General features: G+C 53.9%; 1 protein-coding gene across 3 annotated transcripts in view; it reads right to left on the reverse strand.

Moving 5' to 3' along the window:
* Positions 1-19,582, reverse strand: part of Cpne2 (copine 2) — a 37,532-nt gene that overhangs the window by 3,163 nt on the left and 14,787 nt on the right. For all 3 annotated transcript variants that reach the window (XM_041649919.1, XM_041649917.1, XM_041649918.1), the window contains 13 exons: positions 18,695-18,912; positions 16,278-16,457; positions 15,828-15,902; positions 14,082-14,153; positions 12,713-12,796; positions 12,389-12,478; positions 11,805-11,903; positions 11,394-11,480; positions 10,188-10,247; positions 9,184-9,317; positions 7,583-7,637; positions 4,839-4,890; positions 3,662-3,795 (listed from right to left, as the gene is read on the reverse strand). In XM_041649919.1, the coding sequence (XP_041505853.1) occupies positions 3,662-3,795; positions 4,839-4,890; positions 7,583-7,637; positions 9,184-9,317; positions 10,188-10,247; positions 11,394-11,480; positions 11,805-11,903; positions 12,389-12,478; positions 12,713-12,796; positions 14,082-14,153; positions 15,828-15,902; positions 16,278-16,457; positions 18,695-18,874 (1,302 nt within the window). In that variant the 5' untranslated portion in view covers positions 18,875-18,912. The remainder of the gene's footprint in view (positions 1-3,661; positions 3,796-4,838; positions 4,891-7,582; positions 7,638-9,183; positions 9,318-10,187; positions 10,248-11,393; positions 11,481-11,804; positions 11,904-12,388; positions 12,479-12,712; positions 12,797-14,081; positions 14,154-15,827; positions 15,903-16,277; positions 16,458-18,694; positions 18,913-19,582) is intronic.

Here is a 19,582-nt window from a genome sequence, read left to right on the forward strand (position 1 = left end):
AGGTCTACTACCACCTCCAGAGGTCCCCAGAGCAAATCAGAAGGGTTGTGGAGGGAGAGAATGGATAGAAGGGGTGGAAAGGGGGCTGGAGAGATGGCTCAGTGGGTAAGAGCATTGCCTGCTCTTCCAAAGGTCCTGAGTTCAATTCCCAGCAACCACATGGTGACTCACAACCATCTGCAATGAGATCTGGTGCCCTCTTCTGACCTTCAGGCATACACGCAGAAAGAATATTGTATACATAATAAATAAATAAATAAATAAATAAATATTTTTTTTAAAAAAAAAGAAGGGGTGAAAAGGGACTCTGAAGTCCTGGTGTCCTTACTGTGCCAGTCCCTTCTAATCCCCCTCCTGGCCACACAGAAGAGTGTCGAATCCTCTGTCCCAAGTGAATGTGCCCTCTGCTCCCACGGCCAGGGATGATTTCACAGGAGGTCCCTCCACACACTCCTTCCCTGCACCATAGGTGCCCCTGACAACCCAGCACACACTGCATGTCAGGGGCCTGGAATCCAATGCAGGCCTCCAGCATGTCATCAAAGAGAGTCCCCAAGCCAACTCAGTACATTCAAAGAGTCCAGGCATGCATCGGGGCCAGGACTGTGCACAGCCGCTTCTCCTAATGCCCCGATGACTGGGTTCATGAAAAATGGACATGACCACAACAGTTCCAGGCAAAGCCTGGGGAGGCTGGTAGTTTCTGCCAAAGGCCCTTGGATGGGAGTAAGAGACATTCTTAGGGGGCTGGCTACTGCCTGTACTCTATCCGACACTGGATGCCTAGGCCAGCAACCAGGAATGGGCCACAAAAGACAAGGCCTTCCTGACCAAAGCAGAGGCCACTTTCAGGCCACTCAAACCTACCCATTACCCTCCAGTGGCTCCCCATTGCCCTCAGGAGGAAACCACACAGAGTGCCTGATGGCTTCCAAGGTCCTATGGGAGACAGCCAGCCTTCTCAATCTTGCCTGCGCTGTCACAGTCTCCTATCCACAATAAGCACACACATGCCTTTGCACATGCTGTTCCCCTTGCTGGGCCATTATACACACGCACACACGTATACATGCACAGATATAACCCCAGGAAGCTAACTCTAAAGAGTCTCTCAAGTCTAAGTCTGGACATCTCCTTCTAAGCACCAAGCTTTCCTGTGTCCGCTGTCAGTTAGGACCATCTGGATGGTCCTGTACTGCAGCCATCAGAGGCGTGGTCACACTGCATCATTGCTGTGGCCTCCCAGCTAACTCCCGCTAGCCTATAAGCTGGACCTCACTTGTCCAGGTGTCCTTGAGGTTGCACAGCAATGCCCAGAAAAGACATGAGGACCAAATGAATGGAAGAGCGAGGCCTACTGGAGACACCACCACCTGCCCTGCATTTCCTGCACGTGGGTGTGCTGTGTGTGCAGATGTGAGGGAACGGGGGTGATGTCACATCAGCTTCCTCAGCGCCAAAACATGGCTAAACAGAGCAGCAGCTAGCCCACCAGTTACTTCCAATGCCGTGGGCCTCAAGGTGCACAGCATTACCAAATGCTAGCCTGAGCAGTGCCCTCAGACATTCCCATAACCAACACATGCGTATGCCAGGCTCTAGGCTGAACAATGCACACGTGCATTTGACTGAATCCCTACGGTACTTACAGAAGGAAAGCGCTGGATGAGAAAAACCAAAGCTCAGAGAGCTTCAGCAATCTGCCTAGTAGCACAACCAGGAAGTGGGGGGAGATGAGGCTCGAACTAGGTTCTTTCCCCTTGAGCTCGAGCCACCCCTCATCCCTACTCACCTCCTTTGGTGGAGAGGGTGGAGGCAAGTGGTGGAGAAGTTTGCATCTACTCCTGGGCCTCAGAGCGGGAGGAGCAGTAGAGACTCCGGGCCCTATTCTCTCAGTTAGAGATGCTTAGGCACCATCTGAAGTCACAAGGCCCGAGGGGTAACAGCTTACCCCAGGAAGCCAAGGGTGCCTTGCAATAGCAAGTAAGACCAAATGGGACTGATTCCAGAGAGGCCAGAGTAGGTGTCTGAGCGCAGACACAAAACAAAGGTAAGCCTCTCACGGGTGAAGAGGAGCGGACAAGACCCCAGCAGACCTGGAGCTCCGCAGTCATGAAGCCGCACGTCTCCAAACCCCACCTCCTGCCCAGCTGACTCCTGGCTGGCAGCAGGTACGGCAGGAGGCAGAGGCCAGGCACACTGCTGGAATGTGCTCATGTTCCCTGCCCAGATGGTTTTTCCTAAAGAAGAAAGCAGGCCTGTCTTCATTCCTTTCTAAGACTCATGTAGCCTTGTTGGCACCAAGCTTGGCACCCTCACAAGAGGGTAGTGAAGCTGAAGGCTGCCCCCTATTCTGCCCTATCCAAGCTATTGTATCTCAGAACCCCCAGCAACTAAAGAACAACAACGTCCCCGCCAGGCCTCACAGAGTTACTGTCCATTCTGGTCACCCCATCTTACATCATCACAGGGGTCAGCACCCCCAATGTTTCAGAGGAAATGGGCTTAAAGAGAAGCAGGAATCTGAGTTCTCAGCTGCCACAGATGGGGCTAAACTGAGAGACTCATCTAATGCATAGTACAGACCACTAGCCCCTTCTTGGCTGTCCCTCCCTCAGCACTTTGTGGGCACTATTCCTGCTTTCTTGAGATGTGGTTACCGTACTCCACTCATTCAAGGCCTTGCATGGGGTACTCCAGAATTATCAAATGCTGACCTCCCTGGGCAGCCTGGCATGACCCTCTGTGGCACAAACAGGACATTGATCTGCTGTAGGCGCATGGAAAGAGGCACAGAGCACATGACTGAGACAGGCTTCCTCCCCAGAGCCTTATCTGCCTCCAAGACAGTTAGGACAGTCCCAGTTCTTCCCAGAGCCAGCCCTGTGTCCTCTTCTCGGCTCTTACCTCCCTTTTCTCTCTGCTTCTACTTCAGGAAAGCCAACCTCTGCTTCCCCAGTGACAGGTGCCTCCTTCCTCTGAACAGTCCCACAGCGGGCCCATTCTTCATGGTGGAGAGTCTTCCCTTTGGGATAGGCTAGCGGCATGGTCTCACAGACCCAATCCCATCTATCTACAGAGCACTGTGTTCCTGTCACCCGCCAGGCACTGTGCCAGGCTTAGGGTCTATAGTGAATTGAGTGTACAGAGCCCTGGCCCACGTGGCCGAATCTAGAACTGACAGGTGTGGAACCCGTGGCCAAGAGGCTGCTAAGTTGCAACAGAGGCAAGAATGGCACGGCGGAGTCAGACCAAAAGGAGATGGCCCTGCGGTGCTAGTGAGTCGCCATGCAGTGTGGGGAAGAGCCCGCGTGGAAGCACTGGCATCTGGCCCTGGGGGAAGGGACGAGATGAGCAGGGGGGGTCACAAATCTGACTTCCTGCAATGCTCCAACGGCACTACTTTCCCGAGCAGGGCTCCAGGAAGCAAGGCCCATCACACTGGGCTTCTTCAGCCTCAGGACCAGATGGATAGCCACCTAGAGAGAGTCTGCATCTCACCTGGCCAGGGAACCAGGAGAAGTGAAACATCTTCCTCTCTAGCCCCATCCTGGCAGGAAGATAAGAGCACACATCCCAATCGGATCTCCCTCCTGTTGGGCAGGGTGCCAGCCACTGCTAGCCTCACCCTGGCGTGCACACACCCTTGCTGCCTACTTACCGTTGCCGTCTGCTGCTGTGTGGCCTGGGCTGCAAACCGGGCCACGTGGTTGACGATAGGGGAGAAGTTTGTGGGACCATAGAAGCGGATATGGGGCAGGCAAGCTGAGTAAGCCTGGGCAATGCCATCCACACCTGCAGAAGATGACCCGGGTCAGCCCAGTGCCTCTGGGCTCCCGTCCTCACCCTGCTGCTGACAGAGCATCTACTCCATGCTCCCCCAGAACATCCCTGCCATGGTCAGCGTGGTCTTGAAACAGGAAACTCTCAAGGGCAGGGCTAAGGTCCTAGAGTGCCTGGCTATGAAACTCAGACAGGCCTGAGTGTAGGCCTGGGGTGACCTGTTTAAGCTTTCTGAGCCTCTCTTAGTGGGTGAATAACAAAGGGGCCAGGCAAGCAGGTGACACGGGGAACTATCTGGAGGTCCACTCTGGGCATTCCTGGCAGCTGCTTTGGTGGGGGATGGGCTTGAACAGCTCCTTACAATCATGACCAGCCAACACTCCACAATGCTATGCTCCTGGCCCAGGGCTGAATTTACGCATGTCTTTGAGGACTTGTACTAAACCAGAGTCCAGGGAGAACTGGCCATCACTTATGGCCAAGGGACACCCTCTATTCCCAAATCATAGCTACAGCCCTAGTGACATGGGGAACTTCCTTCTCTGTGGAGTTCATCCTGGTCCAGCCTTGGGATCCCCCAAAGGGAGAAGATGCTCTTTCATCCCCTCCAGCATCTTCTCTCCTCTCGGTTTCTGAACTGTCTTGAGCAACATGTGGGGAAGGGGTGGAGCTGAACTTCCATCGCTTCCTGTTCCCTCCCTGCCAGGCCACCGTCCATCTTTGGCCATCAGGGGAGAGGGGCAGGCAGGAGTGTAATGATGCCCTTCCTAGACGACAAACTGCTCTGCTACCTGTCCCCCCAATTCTCATCTATTTCCCCATGCACCCGAGAAATGAGCTAAACAGGTAGCACACCTCCCTAGGCCCAGAGAGGTGCAGCGACGTCTACAAAGCTTCGCCAGGCACAGGTGGCAGTCGTCCTTGAACTTAGGACTGTAGGACTCCACACTCCTCTCACCTGTCCCTCTGAGTAAGCAGGACATAGGAAGAACAGACACTGGAATCCTGTCCCCCTTCCTCTGCCAACTTCTTCTGCAGGCAGGGCCCACACTCACCTGAGCAGAAAGGGTTGGTGGGGTTGAAGTTGATGGCAAACTCATGGGACACCTAGAAAGCAGAAGACAGGCTGAGAGGCAGCATCCTGCCCACGTCGAGGCCAGCCCCCTCTGTGCTGTGGGAACGCCTCCAACCAATAGCCTCTAAGATACCAGCCCACTCGGGTGTGGTCTCTTATTTGCATGGTCTCTTAAAGGCGATTGGCTGAAGGAGTGCCCACAGCACCTCCGGGGTTTTACTCCCTTACTCTGCCATATCTAGGTTACTGATCCCACATCTGCCTCCCTTACTTCATAATGGTGAAACTGAGACCTTACATGCCAGTTCATTCACTGGGGTGCGGGTGTCCAGGATGCTGTGTACCTCCCTTGCCAAGAGACCTGAATGGGACAGAGATGGCCCCAACAGCAGTGGGACCCTGGAACACTAGGAACACCCCTGTTCGCTCTTTCCATTTGGGGAGCCACTTGTTTGGGCATTGAAGGCTTTTCCAATCTCAGCACCAGGCAAGGTGTTAAACAGAAGTCTACCTCACACCTCACACAACTGGGATTGGCTGACCACTACTCATGGCTAAACTAGGGAATCAGACCTTGCAATGGGGCCGAGTGGGTCACACATAAGTTATGCAGCAACCCGAGGCCTGATCATGCATCCCTGTCACAAGTCCTGGCTCCCAGCCTGGGGTCGGAGACTGGGCTTAGAGGTAAAGAGCACACTCTGCTCTTGCAGAGGACCTGAGTTCAGTTCCCAGCACCTATATCTAGGGGCTCACAAACACCTGTAACTCCAGCTGTAGATGAACTAATGCCTTTGGCCTCTGCAATCACATGTACAGACTTCCCCTCTGGCACGCATACATAATTAAAAATAAAGTAAATCTTTTTTAAAAAATAGCTGGCCTCTCAAGCTCTGGAGCCAAGCCACGTCTGCTCCAGCACCTGCTGAGCCACTAGGCTGGGTCCCAGAGCCACTCTGTCACAAACAATGGCTTCACAAAAACTGTATTCCAGGGACTAGCACGGCAGGAGAGAACCAGGTGCCTCCACGCAGACAGCACGAGTAAATGCCTGGGTGCTGTGAGGACAGCGCCAGGGCAGACAGCCAATCCCCACGCGCGTGTGGACGATGTAGGCCATTGCTCCCAGGGAGCAGGAGCACCAGGTGGGACACGGTAGCAAGAAGGAGCCAAGGAGAAGTAGTCAAAGATAAAAGGCACACGGGAAAGGAAGAGAGGAAGGTAGCTTCATAGGACGGGTCAGGTGGCAGAATGACAGAATGAGGGCCCAGGAGGGCCAGGTCTGGTATACTCAGGCAGTGCGCCTGGCCGCTTAGAGTCCACTGTGTTAGCACCACTGGGTGCTTAGCCTGGCCAAGGCCCAGCACCCCCCGGTATTACCCTGTGACATTTCCAAGGCTTTTGCTCAAGAAACATCTCATTCGGCTGAGTTCTATGGAAGCTGGCTGTTGTCCTAGCAACAAGCTCTTGCTGGGCCTGGCCACTGGCTCCTCCTTCCCCGACTGTGGCATCTGTGTTTGCCCAGAGCCCCAGCCTGGATCCCTGGGCAAGCATTCACACAGTTCAGGGCTAGGATGCCCACTGTTCCTGTGTCAGAACCAGAGTCACTCGGCTGCCCTGGGTGAGCCCTGAGGTGATCTGAGACGATGGGAGGCCATGCTCATTCTACAGGTGTGTAGCACAGCAGGGCAGACTAAAAGGGGAAATGGCTGAGCTGGCATGCCTGCCATCCCCACAGGCTCCTCCTCTAGGAAGCAACGGATTTGGGCATGATCCTAGAGTCCACCTGCCCACCTGGAGCACAGGCCCCCAGGGTGAAGATAACCTCAGGCAAGCCATATTAAAGCCCTGAGCCTTGGCTGTTCCATCTGTGAAATGGGATAGTGTTCTATGGCTCTGGCTGCAGAAGCTCTCCAGCTCTGTGGCCTGTATTCTCAGTGACTACCCAAGCTGGGCCACCCAGAGTTTCCTCCTGCCATATGTGAGGTCCTTATCTGCCCTCCACCCAGGCCACTCCATGGGCATCTAGGCTCTCTTTCTCCTCCTCTGTCTTCTTTCCAGCACCCAAGACCTGCCTGCCTTGGCCTTCCTCTCTCCCTGGTACTTTGTAAACTCTATTGCTCACCCCATGTCTAACCAAGTCTCCCACTATTTCCATCCACTGGAGTCAGGGAGGCTGAGGGCCCCTTCTCCCTGCCCTGTGACTCAAACCGCTGGGTACTCTATCCTCCCTGAACCCCCTTTGCCAGCCTCCTCCACAGTGAAAGAGGGACCACAGCTGACCTCTGCAGCTTGGTGTAAGAATACAATGAAGCTAGCCATCAGGTAGAGTTGCCTGCAAAGTGCTCCAAGAGCCAACAAGCACTGCTCCCTAACCTTTTGCCTTTCCTGATGTCCATGCTGTGACTTCTCCCTGATCTGCTCCCCCCATTCCATCCCTCTCCACCCCAGCTCGGCCCTGACCAACTCTGTGTGCCTGGCCTCTCCATTTCACCCAGAGTGAATCTTGGCCCTGCAGCACATGTCTACCCCTCTCTCTGCCTTGCGTTCCAGACCATCCTCTGCTGGGCTCTTAGCCTCACTCACAGAGGTACAGGACTAAGACACAGGTGTAGTCTGGGCTAAGTGCACGGCAGAGAGAACCCGGAGCCCTCCACTCCATTCTGCCCCAGCCCCAGCCCCAGTCCCATCTCCACCAAAGGAGGGAGCATTCATGTCACTCACCTTCCAGTCTGGAGGTAACTGGGCCCCAAACCCCAGAGCAGGGAACATCTTATCACTGAGAAGACAGAGAGAACATGTGAGACATTTGGGCAGCCCTCCCAGACACACACACACACACACACACACACACACACACACACCAGCCCCCACGCCACACCCTCCTCCTCTGGTCCACAGTCTTGTGTACCTTATACACTCCAGGAACAGAGAGTAGAAATTCCCCGTCCAGAGTTATTCCCCTCTAAGCCCAAGCCTAAGTTTACCTTTGGGTGACAGTGGAACATGGCTTGACACAGCAGACATTGCTAAATTTTAAGCAGTGGTCCTAGAAGCACCCTAAGATCACAGTGGAAGCAAAAGGGTGCTTCCAACTTCCTGTTTACAGTTGGGGGGTACTCCTAAAATGATAACCATGACCTACCTTCATTAGCCCCAGAGCCTCGTTGACAGTTGGGGGGTACTCCTAAAATGATAACCATGACCTACCTTCATTAGCCCCAGAGCCTGGTTTCACCTTCCTCCTGTGCCTGAAAGCCACGCCCACACCTGGCCTCTCACAGTTCCTCACACCTATGGGATACCCTGTCTCAACGTCAGCCACTATGCTCCATTTGAGGTAGCCCTCCCTAAATCTGTTTTCCTTAACAAACTCCTCCTCATCCTCCAAGGCCCAACCAAAATGGCTACTTCTCTTTAAGGGCCATTGACAGGTCCCTGAGACCCCATAATGCCTCTCTTTGGTGCGCCCATGACTTCTGCCTCACATGTAAACAGATGTCTCCAAATCCCAATGATTCTTCTGATGAGCTTCCGGGCAAGGACAGTGTCTTGTTTGTTTACTCGTTTAACATTTATATCAAAGACACTCTGACTGCTGTGCAGAACAAGAACTAATGGAGCTCAGGACAGAGCAGGGAGACCAGTTAAAGGAGGTGGTGAAAGGGAGGCAGATTCCCAACGGCCCCCTGGGGTTCTGCTGAGCCTGGGGGCCAATGGAGGCCATGGGTGACCTGGTGGGTATCAGGGTCTTCCACTGAACATGAAGCCTTCCTTGCTCTGCATGTTGTGTGTGGCCTGGAAGCACAACCACCCTGTAAGCCCGATGCCCTGAAACTGGACCATCTAGGCCCTAGTCCTCAGCTATGTTCACTCAGACACATTCTCAAAAAGCAAAACAAAACAAACAAGCAAACAAAAACCAGGGTCTCACTATGTAGCCCCGGCTGGCCTAAAACTCACTTCAGTAGCACCCAGTTGACCTTGAACTTACATAGGTCAGCCTGCCTCTGTCCCACAAGTACCCAACAGCTGTGAAAGCAGTAACTGCACTGTAGCAACTTAGCTTCATCTTCCATCCTAACTCATCTGCTTACTAGATAATTGGTACATCACGTATAGAAAGAGTCCAGTTTGAACCCGGGCTTGGCAGGCAATCGATGGGCAAAGTCTGCCGGGGGACCGGAAGGGACAATAACTGTGTATATGCCTCTTGCCTGCCATTTCTAGGTTTGCAGATCCTTGGGTCCCTTCTAGCTCAGACAAGCTGAGCATCCCAGTCTGAAGAGATGCCAGCTGACCTTCAGAGTCATCTCCAAGTATACCTGTCATAGTCCTGGATGATCTGTCCCACCGCCCAGATGGCTGACAGGTATTCGTTGGTGCCCATGGGATTGATGTAGTGCAGAGAAGAAGGGTCGAGGGGATTCCCATTGGAGGCTGTGAAGTCTATTCCAACCTGCAGAAGGAGGGAAAAAGGCCAAGCAGTGTAGCCAACCACTCCAGATCCCCAGCACAGCCTCAGGGACGAGGAGGGCCTAGTGGACACAGAAAGTCTACACCTTCTGGGATAATGGCTAGGACCTGCAAACTGTTTGGTTGTTACTCTTCTGCTCCCGTGCCGCCCATGGCAGGGAAGGCTGGCAGCCCCCTGGGGTGAGGAGCAGGAACTGGGCTGTGAGGCCATTTGGAGCTTGCACTACAGAAACAGGCAAAGAAGCCTTTCACCTTGTAAGCAAGTGACAGTTCAGTGTTCACTATATGCCAGGGACTATGGGACAAGCTGGGGAAGGAGGAGAAGGAAAATAGAGAGGGTTCAAGTCCATGGCCCTCCCAGCCCAGGAGAGGGACGAACGTGGATGAGTGGAAAATTCCTCAGATGCTTTCAGACAAGACAATGAACACCAGATGTGTCAGAGGGCAGAAAGCACCAGGGGAGGTTGGCAAAGGCGGCAGAGGGAACCCTGCAAAGCCCTGGGGTGGGCAGAGAACTGCCAGGAACAGAGGTGTGGCCAGAGTGAATGGAAGAGAAGGCAGGAGCGCTGAGACAATGGAACCCTCCGAGCCAGTGGGAGGAGCTGACCTTTCTCCTCGGGGAGGGGGGTTGGTGAGGGGAGTGGGAGAGCCTGGGCCCTGCTCTGCCCCTAGCTAAGCCTGACTCAGCCCGCCAACCAGGACACACTCCCTACGCCCTCTCCTCTGAAGTCAGTTGCATCCCTTGCCCCAAGGAAGTCCTAACTAAAGTCTATCACTCGACCCTGATGCTGTGGCAGAGGCCTGAGCCCTGAGGGAAGACCATGGGTAGACTGGTGACGGGGAGGGGGCTTACGGTGAACATGAGCTGGCAGCCTCCCAGGATGTAGTCCAGGAAAGAGTAGTTCCGGTGTATCTGGAAGAAATGGTGAGTCAGTGGGTCCTGGTTGGGCTATGGATGTCCCTGTAGGAGTTGGTGCTTGTGCCCTGGGGCCTCAGGAGAAGGCCAGAGGCAGCAGCTGAGCCTGATCTGATCACAACAGACTCCAGACCTCTCTAGTAAAGGCCATGAGCGGATGAGGAACCCAGAGCACGGGTGCCATTCTAGGCAGGGACCAGCTCCCAGAGCCAGTCACGCCTGCCAATCAGTCATCCAATGGAGGAAGCCTGCATTCAACACTCACTGGGTGCTGGGCAGCCACCTCCCCGAAGCCTCGCTGCCTCCCTTGCTAATACACTCCAAGTGCAGATGCCCGTCCAAGGCCTCCTGAGCAGGGTAACAGCTAGGAGATGCCATGTCTGCTGTCAAGGCCTCTGCCAGCAAAGCATGTTTCCAGGTCAGGGGCATCAGGGATCTCTCCAAGATAAATGCAATTAAGCAAAAATTTTTAAAGGGGCATGCTCCTCCCACACCTGTCATGGCCTGTGCTTGGAAAGATGACAAGTTCGAGGCCAGCCTGGACTGCACAGGCAGACCATCTTAGAATCGGACTGGAAGAAATAGCCAGGCAGGCGCCAAAATATGTTGAGTGGCAGGTGTTTCGGAAATAGATTCAAAATCATGCTTGGCATTGACCAAGCACTGTCTGTAGCGCTGCCACCAAAGGCCCCCGTGACCCTGTGACAGTCTGGGCTAGGATGTGACTAGGACGGGGAGGCCTCAGCAGGCAGCTAAGCCATGTTCTCCTGCATCTCAGGCCGAGCCGGGTGCACTGTCCACTCATGCTGCCTTCCTTACTGTCCTGTCTGCCAACGTGGCTTGACCACAGTGTTCTGAGTCTTAATGGCCTCATTTCTACCAGGGAAACCATAGCTGCCTGGGTCCTCACTGATGCCAAAAGCCAGGGCGCTCAGTCCCAGCCTCTGCCGCAAGTGCACGGAATAAGCCTCCAGGGTAGGCAGACGTGGTTCCCAGCTAGAAAAATCACCTGGGAAATCAGCTCACACCCTTTCTGGCTCTGCACAGGAAGGGAATAGGAGACGAAGCCGCAGCATGCTCTGCCTTTCCACACACCCATTCTTCAAACAAGGGGACCAAGGCTTCTGTGTACCCTCAGCTTACCTTGCATGATCTCAGGATAATGACACCTGAGTTCTTGTAGCTCTTCTTCTTCCTCTGCTTTTTGGGGTTGATGCATTCCATCTCCAGCTGGCACGGTGGGAAGGAAGGGAAGCTCAGCTGGGGGATCTCAAGACCCCATTCTCCCAGAGCCCCAGAATGTCCTCTACAATCTAGACCCAGGGTCAGATGCCTCCCTTGAGTGGTTCTCTGGGTGGCCTCCTCCAGACTACTTTCTGGATGCCCAGGCTTTGGGGGCTGTTCTCGCTTCATCCACACCCTGAACCTCTACCCCATAGACAGAGGGAGGTCACAGAGGCAGAAGAGGAGCACCTATGTGCTGGGGTCAACATCCTGCACTTCTCTACAGTTGCTGCTGGGACCCCGTGATCTCAGCACATACACCCATCTTACCGGGACGCCATCCCGAGCCTCATTCATCTGCAGCACAGAGGTTTGGAACTCGCCGATGAAGTCGTGGCCTCCGTTACTGTCGTAGTCGTAGCACATAACCTGGGACAGGTGCAGCATGGTCACCCCAGAGCTGTCCCAGGGTGCGCTCTCAGCCTGCTCCCACCTGAGCAAACCTCATGTCTATTGTGTGGGCATTCCCTCCTGCCGTCTGGTCTCTCTGGGGTTCCTGAGCTGCCTCCTACAGGAAACTTTCCAGGGTTGCCGGGAAAGCAGGTTGAAGTTACCCGAGGATGAAGGCTGTGCTGGTTACGCTAACCACCAGGCATCTGTTCCTCCTCTGGCCAGGCCAGGACCCTCTGCAATACTATCCAGCAACTCTGCAGTCCTTACATAGCAGGAATCTTGGGGGTGGGGATCCTACCCAAGTCCTGAGGGTCAGGCATATCCAGGCCTTGACCCTAAGGCCCCTACCTTCTCATAAGAAGGGGTTCTTCCCAGTTTCAACATGTATACCAGGAGCCCCGTTGGGGTGGAACCAAAAGTGGGACTGGTGGGGTGGGGAACACGGCCCCAGAGTCACTAACCTGGATGGGCTTCTCCATGTCCCCATCACACAAGGACACCAATGGCACAGTGAATGGCTTCCACACAGGGTCCAGAGTGTACTTGATCACCTGGGAGGCAGGGAGGAGCAGAACGCGCACAGACTCATTAGCGCCCACTAGAGACGGATGTGAAGATGGGCAAACCCTTAGCCTTGCTTCCAACTTTTGAAGCCAATGTTCCTGAGGTCCTTTTGGTGGGATCTACATGGCTGGGGCAGCACAGGCCGCCTCCTACTGTCAGCTTGATGAATCAAAAAGTCTTGAGATGCCCCCACCCCAACCCCAACGGCTCCTTTTACCTACCTCCGTCCTATGGACTAGCATCCATTTGCCATCATCCCCCGGCTTGTAAAATTCAAGAAACGGGTCTGACTTCCCGAAGAGGTCCTGGGGGAAGCAGGACATGTGTGAGAGGAATGGCCCTAGCAGATTCAGGGGGGCTGGAGTGTAGCCCAGCCACCTCCCTGATTCAGGATTGGAGGGAGCTACAGTGCAGCCAGTCTGTCCCTTTCTCTTCCCCCAACCTCCCTGGGGTTCAGCCAGAGGCCTGGTGCTACCACCTGAAAAATGAGAAACCCCCACAGTGAGGCAAGGGTTCTGTGTTCTAGAGACACCACGCCTTAGGTGGAGAAGTTACAGCGGCACAGGGCTCCAAGAAGGCCATGCCTGTCATAAAGCCAGGCACAAGGACATTAGAGACCACAGCCCTAAAACTACAGGGCAGGCCAGTGTCACGGTTTGGCAAACGGCGCTTGCCATCAAGCCTGGTGACTAGAATTCACATGGTGGACGGAGGAGAGCTCACTCTGCAAGCTGTTCTCGGACCGTGTGTTCCATAGTTCTGTGGACCCCTCCAAATGTAATAAATAAACCCACAATGCTGGGGCTGGAGAGATGGCTCAGTGGTTAAGAGCACAGACTGCTCTTCCAGAGGACCTGGGTTCAATTCCCAGCACCCACATGGCAGCTCACAACTGTCTGAAGATCAGTTCCAGGGGATCTGACACTTCACACCAATGCACATAAAATAAAAGTTAAATAAACCATAAAAAAAAACCCACAATGCCTGTCACCGAAGGAAGGGCATGAAGGCATCTAGAAACCCATTCATGTAAGTTAAAAAGAATGGCACTCTGAAGAAGTTACACAGGAGTGGAGGGGACAGAGTGAAAATCGAGTAAGTATGTACAGGACAACAGTGTGCATCCCAGAGACAGGCACCTGGAGGCCACTGTCACGTCTGGAGGGGGCTCAAGGAGGGGGCTATAGAAGGACAGTTAGGATACAGGAGGGGCACCAGGGCGATGTTCAAAGAAGAGGGTCTCAGGTGGAGGGAAGAGACCATGAAGGGCCTGAGACGGAGGGGGCGTGGTTTAACCTGGGTACCTAGGGCTAGCAGATGTGAGGTCCTGGGTTCCATCCTCAGCACTGGAAAAGGAGAAAATTCATAAAGCCGAGGAAAGCAAAGGGTCTGGTCTAACCAGGTGGCCTAAGGAGAGGAGGGTGAAGGGCAAGAATCTGGACCCTGGAGGGCCACAGCAGAGTTGGGGAGTGTGAAAAGGGGGCCACAACGAAAGGGTGTCCAGTCACAATTCTCCTCCTTCCCCATGGCAGTGCGCTGTCCCACGGTGGGAGAATTTCTGTTGCTGGAAGGCCTCCCTCCCTGGCTTACCTTCTTATCCAGCTTCCTGCCGGCCAGGCTCAGCGTGATGACGCGGTTGTCTGACAGTTCCTGGGCTGCGATCTGAAAGGTTGGGGCTGTGAGAGTGGGGTCTGCTCCTCCCCTTCTGCACCCTGCCAGGCCCCATCTCTGCAGGGCTAGGTGCAGGGCAGAGGGGAGCGAGCGTGAGCGCTAGGTGAGCCTGGACCAGCCTCTTGACTTCTACACCTTGGTTTCCATTTTCTGGAAAATGGGGTAACAATCAGACTGGTCATGAAGACTCAGAGAGTGAGTCCCGTGGCTCAGGAGAGGGGCAGATAATATAGGGACTAGTCAGGGGAGGTGGTCACGAACCAGGGGGAGAGGCTCCACACCAGGGAGCACAGCCCTCCACAGGGAGCACAGCCCTCCACAGGGAGCATAGCCCTCCACAGGGAGCACAGCCCTCCACAGGGAGCACAGCCCTCCTCAGGGAGCACAGCCCTCCTCAGGGAGCACAAGCCTCGAGCTTGGTCGCCAACCTGAGAACTACACACAGCTGAGTACACTGAGGTCCAGGGAGGATGGGGGATGCACACTAATCATCATCTATTCACGTCGTCTCCATAGCTACAGACCTCAGCGCAACTGCGAAAGTCCACTGTGGCCTCTCCCCACCGACGGACTCACGGTCCTGCCTCTAAGAGGGGCTTACCTGAGAACAGTCTTGCTTGAGACTGACCACCCCTGCTCGACAGACCAAGGCCCTGGGGCCCTTTCTGCCTTCCTGTTCTTCACCTAGATTATAGGATGGTGCCTATCATCCCATCTCCCAGAGGAAGGAACCCAGGCCTAGCATGGGGCCACAGGCATCCTGGACAAACACTGAGTGGGGTCCCCCTGCTGGCATCTGAGTGCAAGGAAGCTTCCCTGAGAGCTGACTGTGAGCTCTGAGGGGGATGGGCAGGGCTGCGGAGGGGTGCCTTCCAGGCTGCAACAACAACCTAGGAACCATCTTGGGGGTTTTTGAGACATGTTATGGATTTGGCTTACCCTGAACTTGGGGAAAGGAGAAATTATTGAGGCGGGGAAGCAAAGCAGGGACTGAGGGTTCTTACAGCTTGAAGGAAAGACTCCACCGGCAGTAGGGAGCCATGGGTGGGAGTGAGGGGCCCAAGCGCACACAGAAGTATGAGCTGCTTTCGGCAGCACATCACAGGCCGGATGAGGAAATCTCGCTTGAGGAACTCTTGCTTCTCCTGGGCTTCATTTCCCTCATCTATGAGATGGGGTTTGCCCTGCCTTCTAGGCCTCTGAGGACCGAGGAGCCCATCCACAGGAAGAGCCTGCCCGTGGCTGGAATCACTGCAAGGTGTAGGGGGAACCATTGCCGTTGCTGGAATCACTGAGAGACTGTGTTATATGCATCAGGAGCCTGTGAAATGCTCCCCGGGGGCGGGGGAGCTTCAGGGACTAGTATTGGGGGGATACTGTGAGGGCTCTGGACACCCCTCCTCCCGATTATAAAAAGGCCCCTGGCCCTGAGCCGCATTATTGTATCATCGTATAGGGCCTTCTGACAGTCTCCCAGCCAGACAGCCCCCAGTGCATCATCTGTAGAGCCAGAAGCCCGTTGCTAAGAGACCTGTTGCTAAGTTGTAAGTTGGGCCTTTTTACTCCCAACAAAGCTGGTGATTATCTGCTGGAGAAGCAGTCCATTGATGGGGGAGGGTGGCGGGACAGAGAAGGGATGTGAAGGGCAGGGAGGGGGGCAGATACCGTGATCAAGCCCTTCCCCGCAGGCTTGTCATTCAGCAGCAGCAGAGGCCTGGTGATCTTCTTGCTGGAGACAATCTGGGATGGGAGAGACAGGGAGGAGAGTTCAGGGAGGCAGCAGGGGCTCTTGGGGATGGGTCAACAACAGGACGGTGGTGACGGCACCATGTATCACACTGCCCCCTCTTCTCTGTGGTTGCAGGTGGCAGGCACTGTGTTTGGTTACTCCTTCCATGGAAGATTTCTGCCCAGCCCCAGACTCACTGAGCTACACCACTTTGGGGCCTGTTGGCTCCTGGGATGTCTGTATGGTAGATGGGAGAGTCTGCCAGGAGGATTGGTTAGGGAAAGGAGAGCATGGGAAATTCTGTCTAAGGGCTGTCCGACCCCAAGGGCAGAGGTTGACTCCGAGGCCTGTGTGTACTCCACTCCGCTCGGGAGCCCCAGGCTCACCGTGCCAAGGCTGCAGGAGAACTGACCCAGGAAGTCATGCTCGTCCAGCTGCGCGCTGGACTTGTCCTGGTCGAACAGGGCGAACTTGAGTTTCTGCACCTCCTCGAAGTGGTAGTCCAGCACGAACTTCTTGGAGAAGGCTGGGTTGAGGTTGTTGATGGCCGTCTCTGTTCTGTCATACTGGTGGAGAGACATGGTAACGGGAGGCAGAGTCATGGCGGCCAGGTTCCCTCTCTAGCTAGCGCCTGTCAACCTTCCTATGGATCACCTCCAGCCAGCGCTCACAGCCTGTGAGCCCCAGCTCACAGATGAGAACACCAAAGCTCTGAGATGCTAAGTTCAAGGGAGGCAGGTGCAAGATCCGAGCCCAGTCTTGATTCCAGGAACCTCCCTCTTGACTCTACAGAGCCTTTCCATTCCCAGGGACAAGGGACAGAGCTCAGGCCACAACCCCGACTGGGTAAGTGACAGAGCACAAATCCCTGTCCCCATCTGGGCCTGCTTTTACCTCTGTAAAACAAAGGCCTTTGACTATGTGGCTTTCCTATGTTTTACTTTGGGAAAACCCTTTTCTCAAAAATCACACTGTACATGCGTGCTAAGAGAGGAAGGAGATCACAGAAGGAGGCCGGGTCAAGGGCTTCAGTTTGTAACTTGCACAAAATTCTGGACTTGTCCAGTCTAGCATGCCCACCTCTTTTGGACACCAAAGCCTTGGTGGGCCAGGGCTGGGCACTGTAGGTACATGGTAGTTTGGGCAGGAATCACCTCCTGGCCTCAGAACACACAGCAGAGCCTGAGTGAGTCTATTTTGAGACCCGGGCTATGTTGGTTTTTCCTTCCACCCAGGCTTCCAAGGGCAAGAGCAGCAGGCATCGGAAGAGGCCTTGACTAAGACTATTTTTAGCCTGTGTGGACAATCTGGGGGTAGTAGAGATTGGGGGTGTCATGAGTTGGGGAGACACCACTCCCTGAGGAGCATGCAGGGCGGGTTCTGGAGACATCTCAGAGGGGATTAGTACCTGCAGGCCTGGACTACCCTGACCCCCGGGCTGACCTGGTGTCACACCTCCCTCTGTTGGCTATGCCACCAACACACTGGAAATACAGGAACCTTGCATACTCCAAGCCCCGCTGTCCCCCTCTGTAAATTGGCCAGCAATCCCAACTCTTTTAAAAGAAGTATTTTTCATTACAACGTCTGTGAGGCCCAGAAACCAAATCATGTTCAGTAAGTGCCAATCACTCGTTCAGCTCAAACAGGAACTCAGTGTGGCCACACACCTGCCATCCCAGCACTCAGGAGGAAGAAGAAGGACCAGGAGTTCTAGGTTAGCTTCTGCTACCCAAAACAAAATGCTAGTATATACGCTTGGAACTATGCATGCATGCAGAATGATATGGAAGAGGAGACACTGGGCTGGGATTAGGGATTCTCCTTGGCAGGCAGGTCTACAGTCCTCCAGATTATCTTCCTTGAGTTAATCTAAATCTGACAAATGACAATCATAACTTCCTTTGTAATAGGTGTCAAAGCTAGTATGTGAGCAGTTCAAGTTTCTCGGTAACCTTCCTAATCCACAGTCTTTCCCAACCCTCAGGCCAGAGGCTTCCAGCCCAGAAGGCCCCCATGCTGAAGCTAGTCACTGTAGGTAAGGGAAAGAGAAAAGCCCTTTCAATAAAGAGACAGGACCAGAAAGGGACAGGGGTTCACCTGAGATCGCACAGCAGGGAGTAGCATTGCTGGGCATGAGTCTATCTCCGGGGCTCAAGTTTGAACAACTTATTTCTCTTTGCTTCTAGCCAAGAGGGTGATTGTTAGAAACAAAAGAGGAAGGTTCCTTGCAGAAAGCAAGTCCGTACAGAACTATAAAAGTTTTCTTAACTATAGCCATATAAACTATTAGGATATAATAAATATGATAATTATATATCTGTGGGTGATAATTTAGATAGAAGTCTAACTATAAATCTATATCTATATATAGGTGGGGATTTTTTTTTTTTGGAGACAAGGTCTTATTATGTAGCCTTGGCTGGCCTGAAACTCACAGAGACCCACCTGTCTTTGCTTGTATTGGTACTAACGGCATGTGCTCCCACATTACCACACCCAGCCAGGAAAATATTTAGGTTTTTTGAGACTGAAACTTACTTATTATGTAGCCTGACTGACCTGGAACTTGCAGTCCTCCCGCTTCAGTGTTGGAATTACAGGTGTGTACCGCCACACCTGGCTTAAGTAATATTTTAAGTACGATTAAAGTTTACTTGTGAAAAGTGACAGTTCCCTAAGTGGTTTTCCACCCCCAACTTCCGCCCCAAGGGCAGGACCCCAGCATTCCCTGGATCCAGGAGGTGCCCCCTCTGCCGCCCAACCAGCCCTTGCCCATCACAGACACCGTGGCTGGCCTCACCTCCATCCACCTGCCGTTGTCCTCGGTAAAGAGGACACAGAAGGGGTCAGACTTGGAGGTGACGTCCCGGTCCAGCAGGTTCTGGCCACTCACTGACAGCTCCACTTTGCACACACAGCACTGAGAGCCCAAGGGGATGGCCCCTGGGGCGGGGGCACCCCCATCTGGAATGTAGGCCATGGGGGTCGGTGGTGGCAGCAGCAGCAGTTCTTGGCAGTCTGGAGAAGAAGAGTACGCATTAGGAGAGGACGGATATTCTTCATGTGCTAACCTGTCACCAGGAGACCTCAGCATTTGCCCTTCAAGAGCTGGGTATAGACTGGGGACACCTGGACAAGCCTGTAATCCCTACATGCAGGAGGCTGAGGCGGAGGTTCTTGAGTTCAGGGCTAGCCTGGGTTACAGGGCAAGCCTCCGTTTCAACTAAAACAAAGAAGTAGGTGGTGAGATGGCAGGTGATGTGCATGTAAGACACGGGCAAAGGCTTGTTGGAGAGAGAATGCAAAACACCCACCCAGAAGGAATGAGTAGTCTCCGAGAGGTATATGGTTTGCCTTGGTACCTGTTCTTTGCCTTAGTCCATCCTTACCATGCATGGATCCATGTTGTCCATGTAAGATCACAGGACATCAGAGTGGACACGGGTACCCTACATGCATTGTGCCAGAAAACCTGGGCTTCTCCTGAGCAACGCATCAGGTGGAGTATATGATGGCTTGGGTTTTCCCTGTTGCTCTGGACACTAGGAAGTGAGCTTCTGGTAACTTACTCAAACTGGACCTTGTTTGCTGCCTGTTATGTTCCCTCCCGCACCTCTAGCCCAAGCTCATGACTGGACTACAGAAGGCTTTAGAGCATATGTGAAGGGTGCGTGCCCAAATAAGTAAA

The sequence above is a fragment of the Microtus oregoni genome, unplaced genomic scaffold (assembly GCF_018167655.1).
Source record: "Microtus oregoni isolate MIOR12 unplaced genomic scaffold, Mior012 000004F_ref0000308, whole genome shotgun sequence".
Lineage (NCBI taxonomy): Eukaryota > Metazoa > Chordata > Mammalia > Rodentia > Cricetidae > Microtus > Microtus oregoni.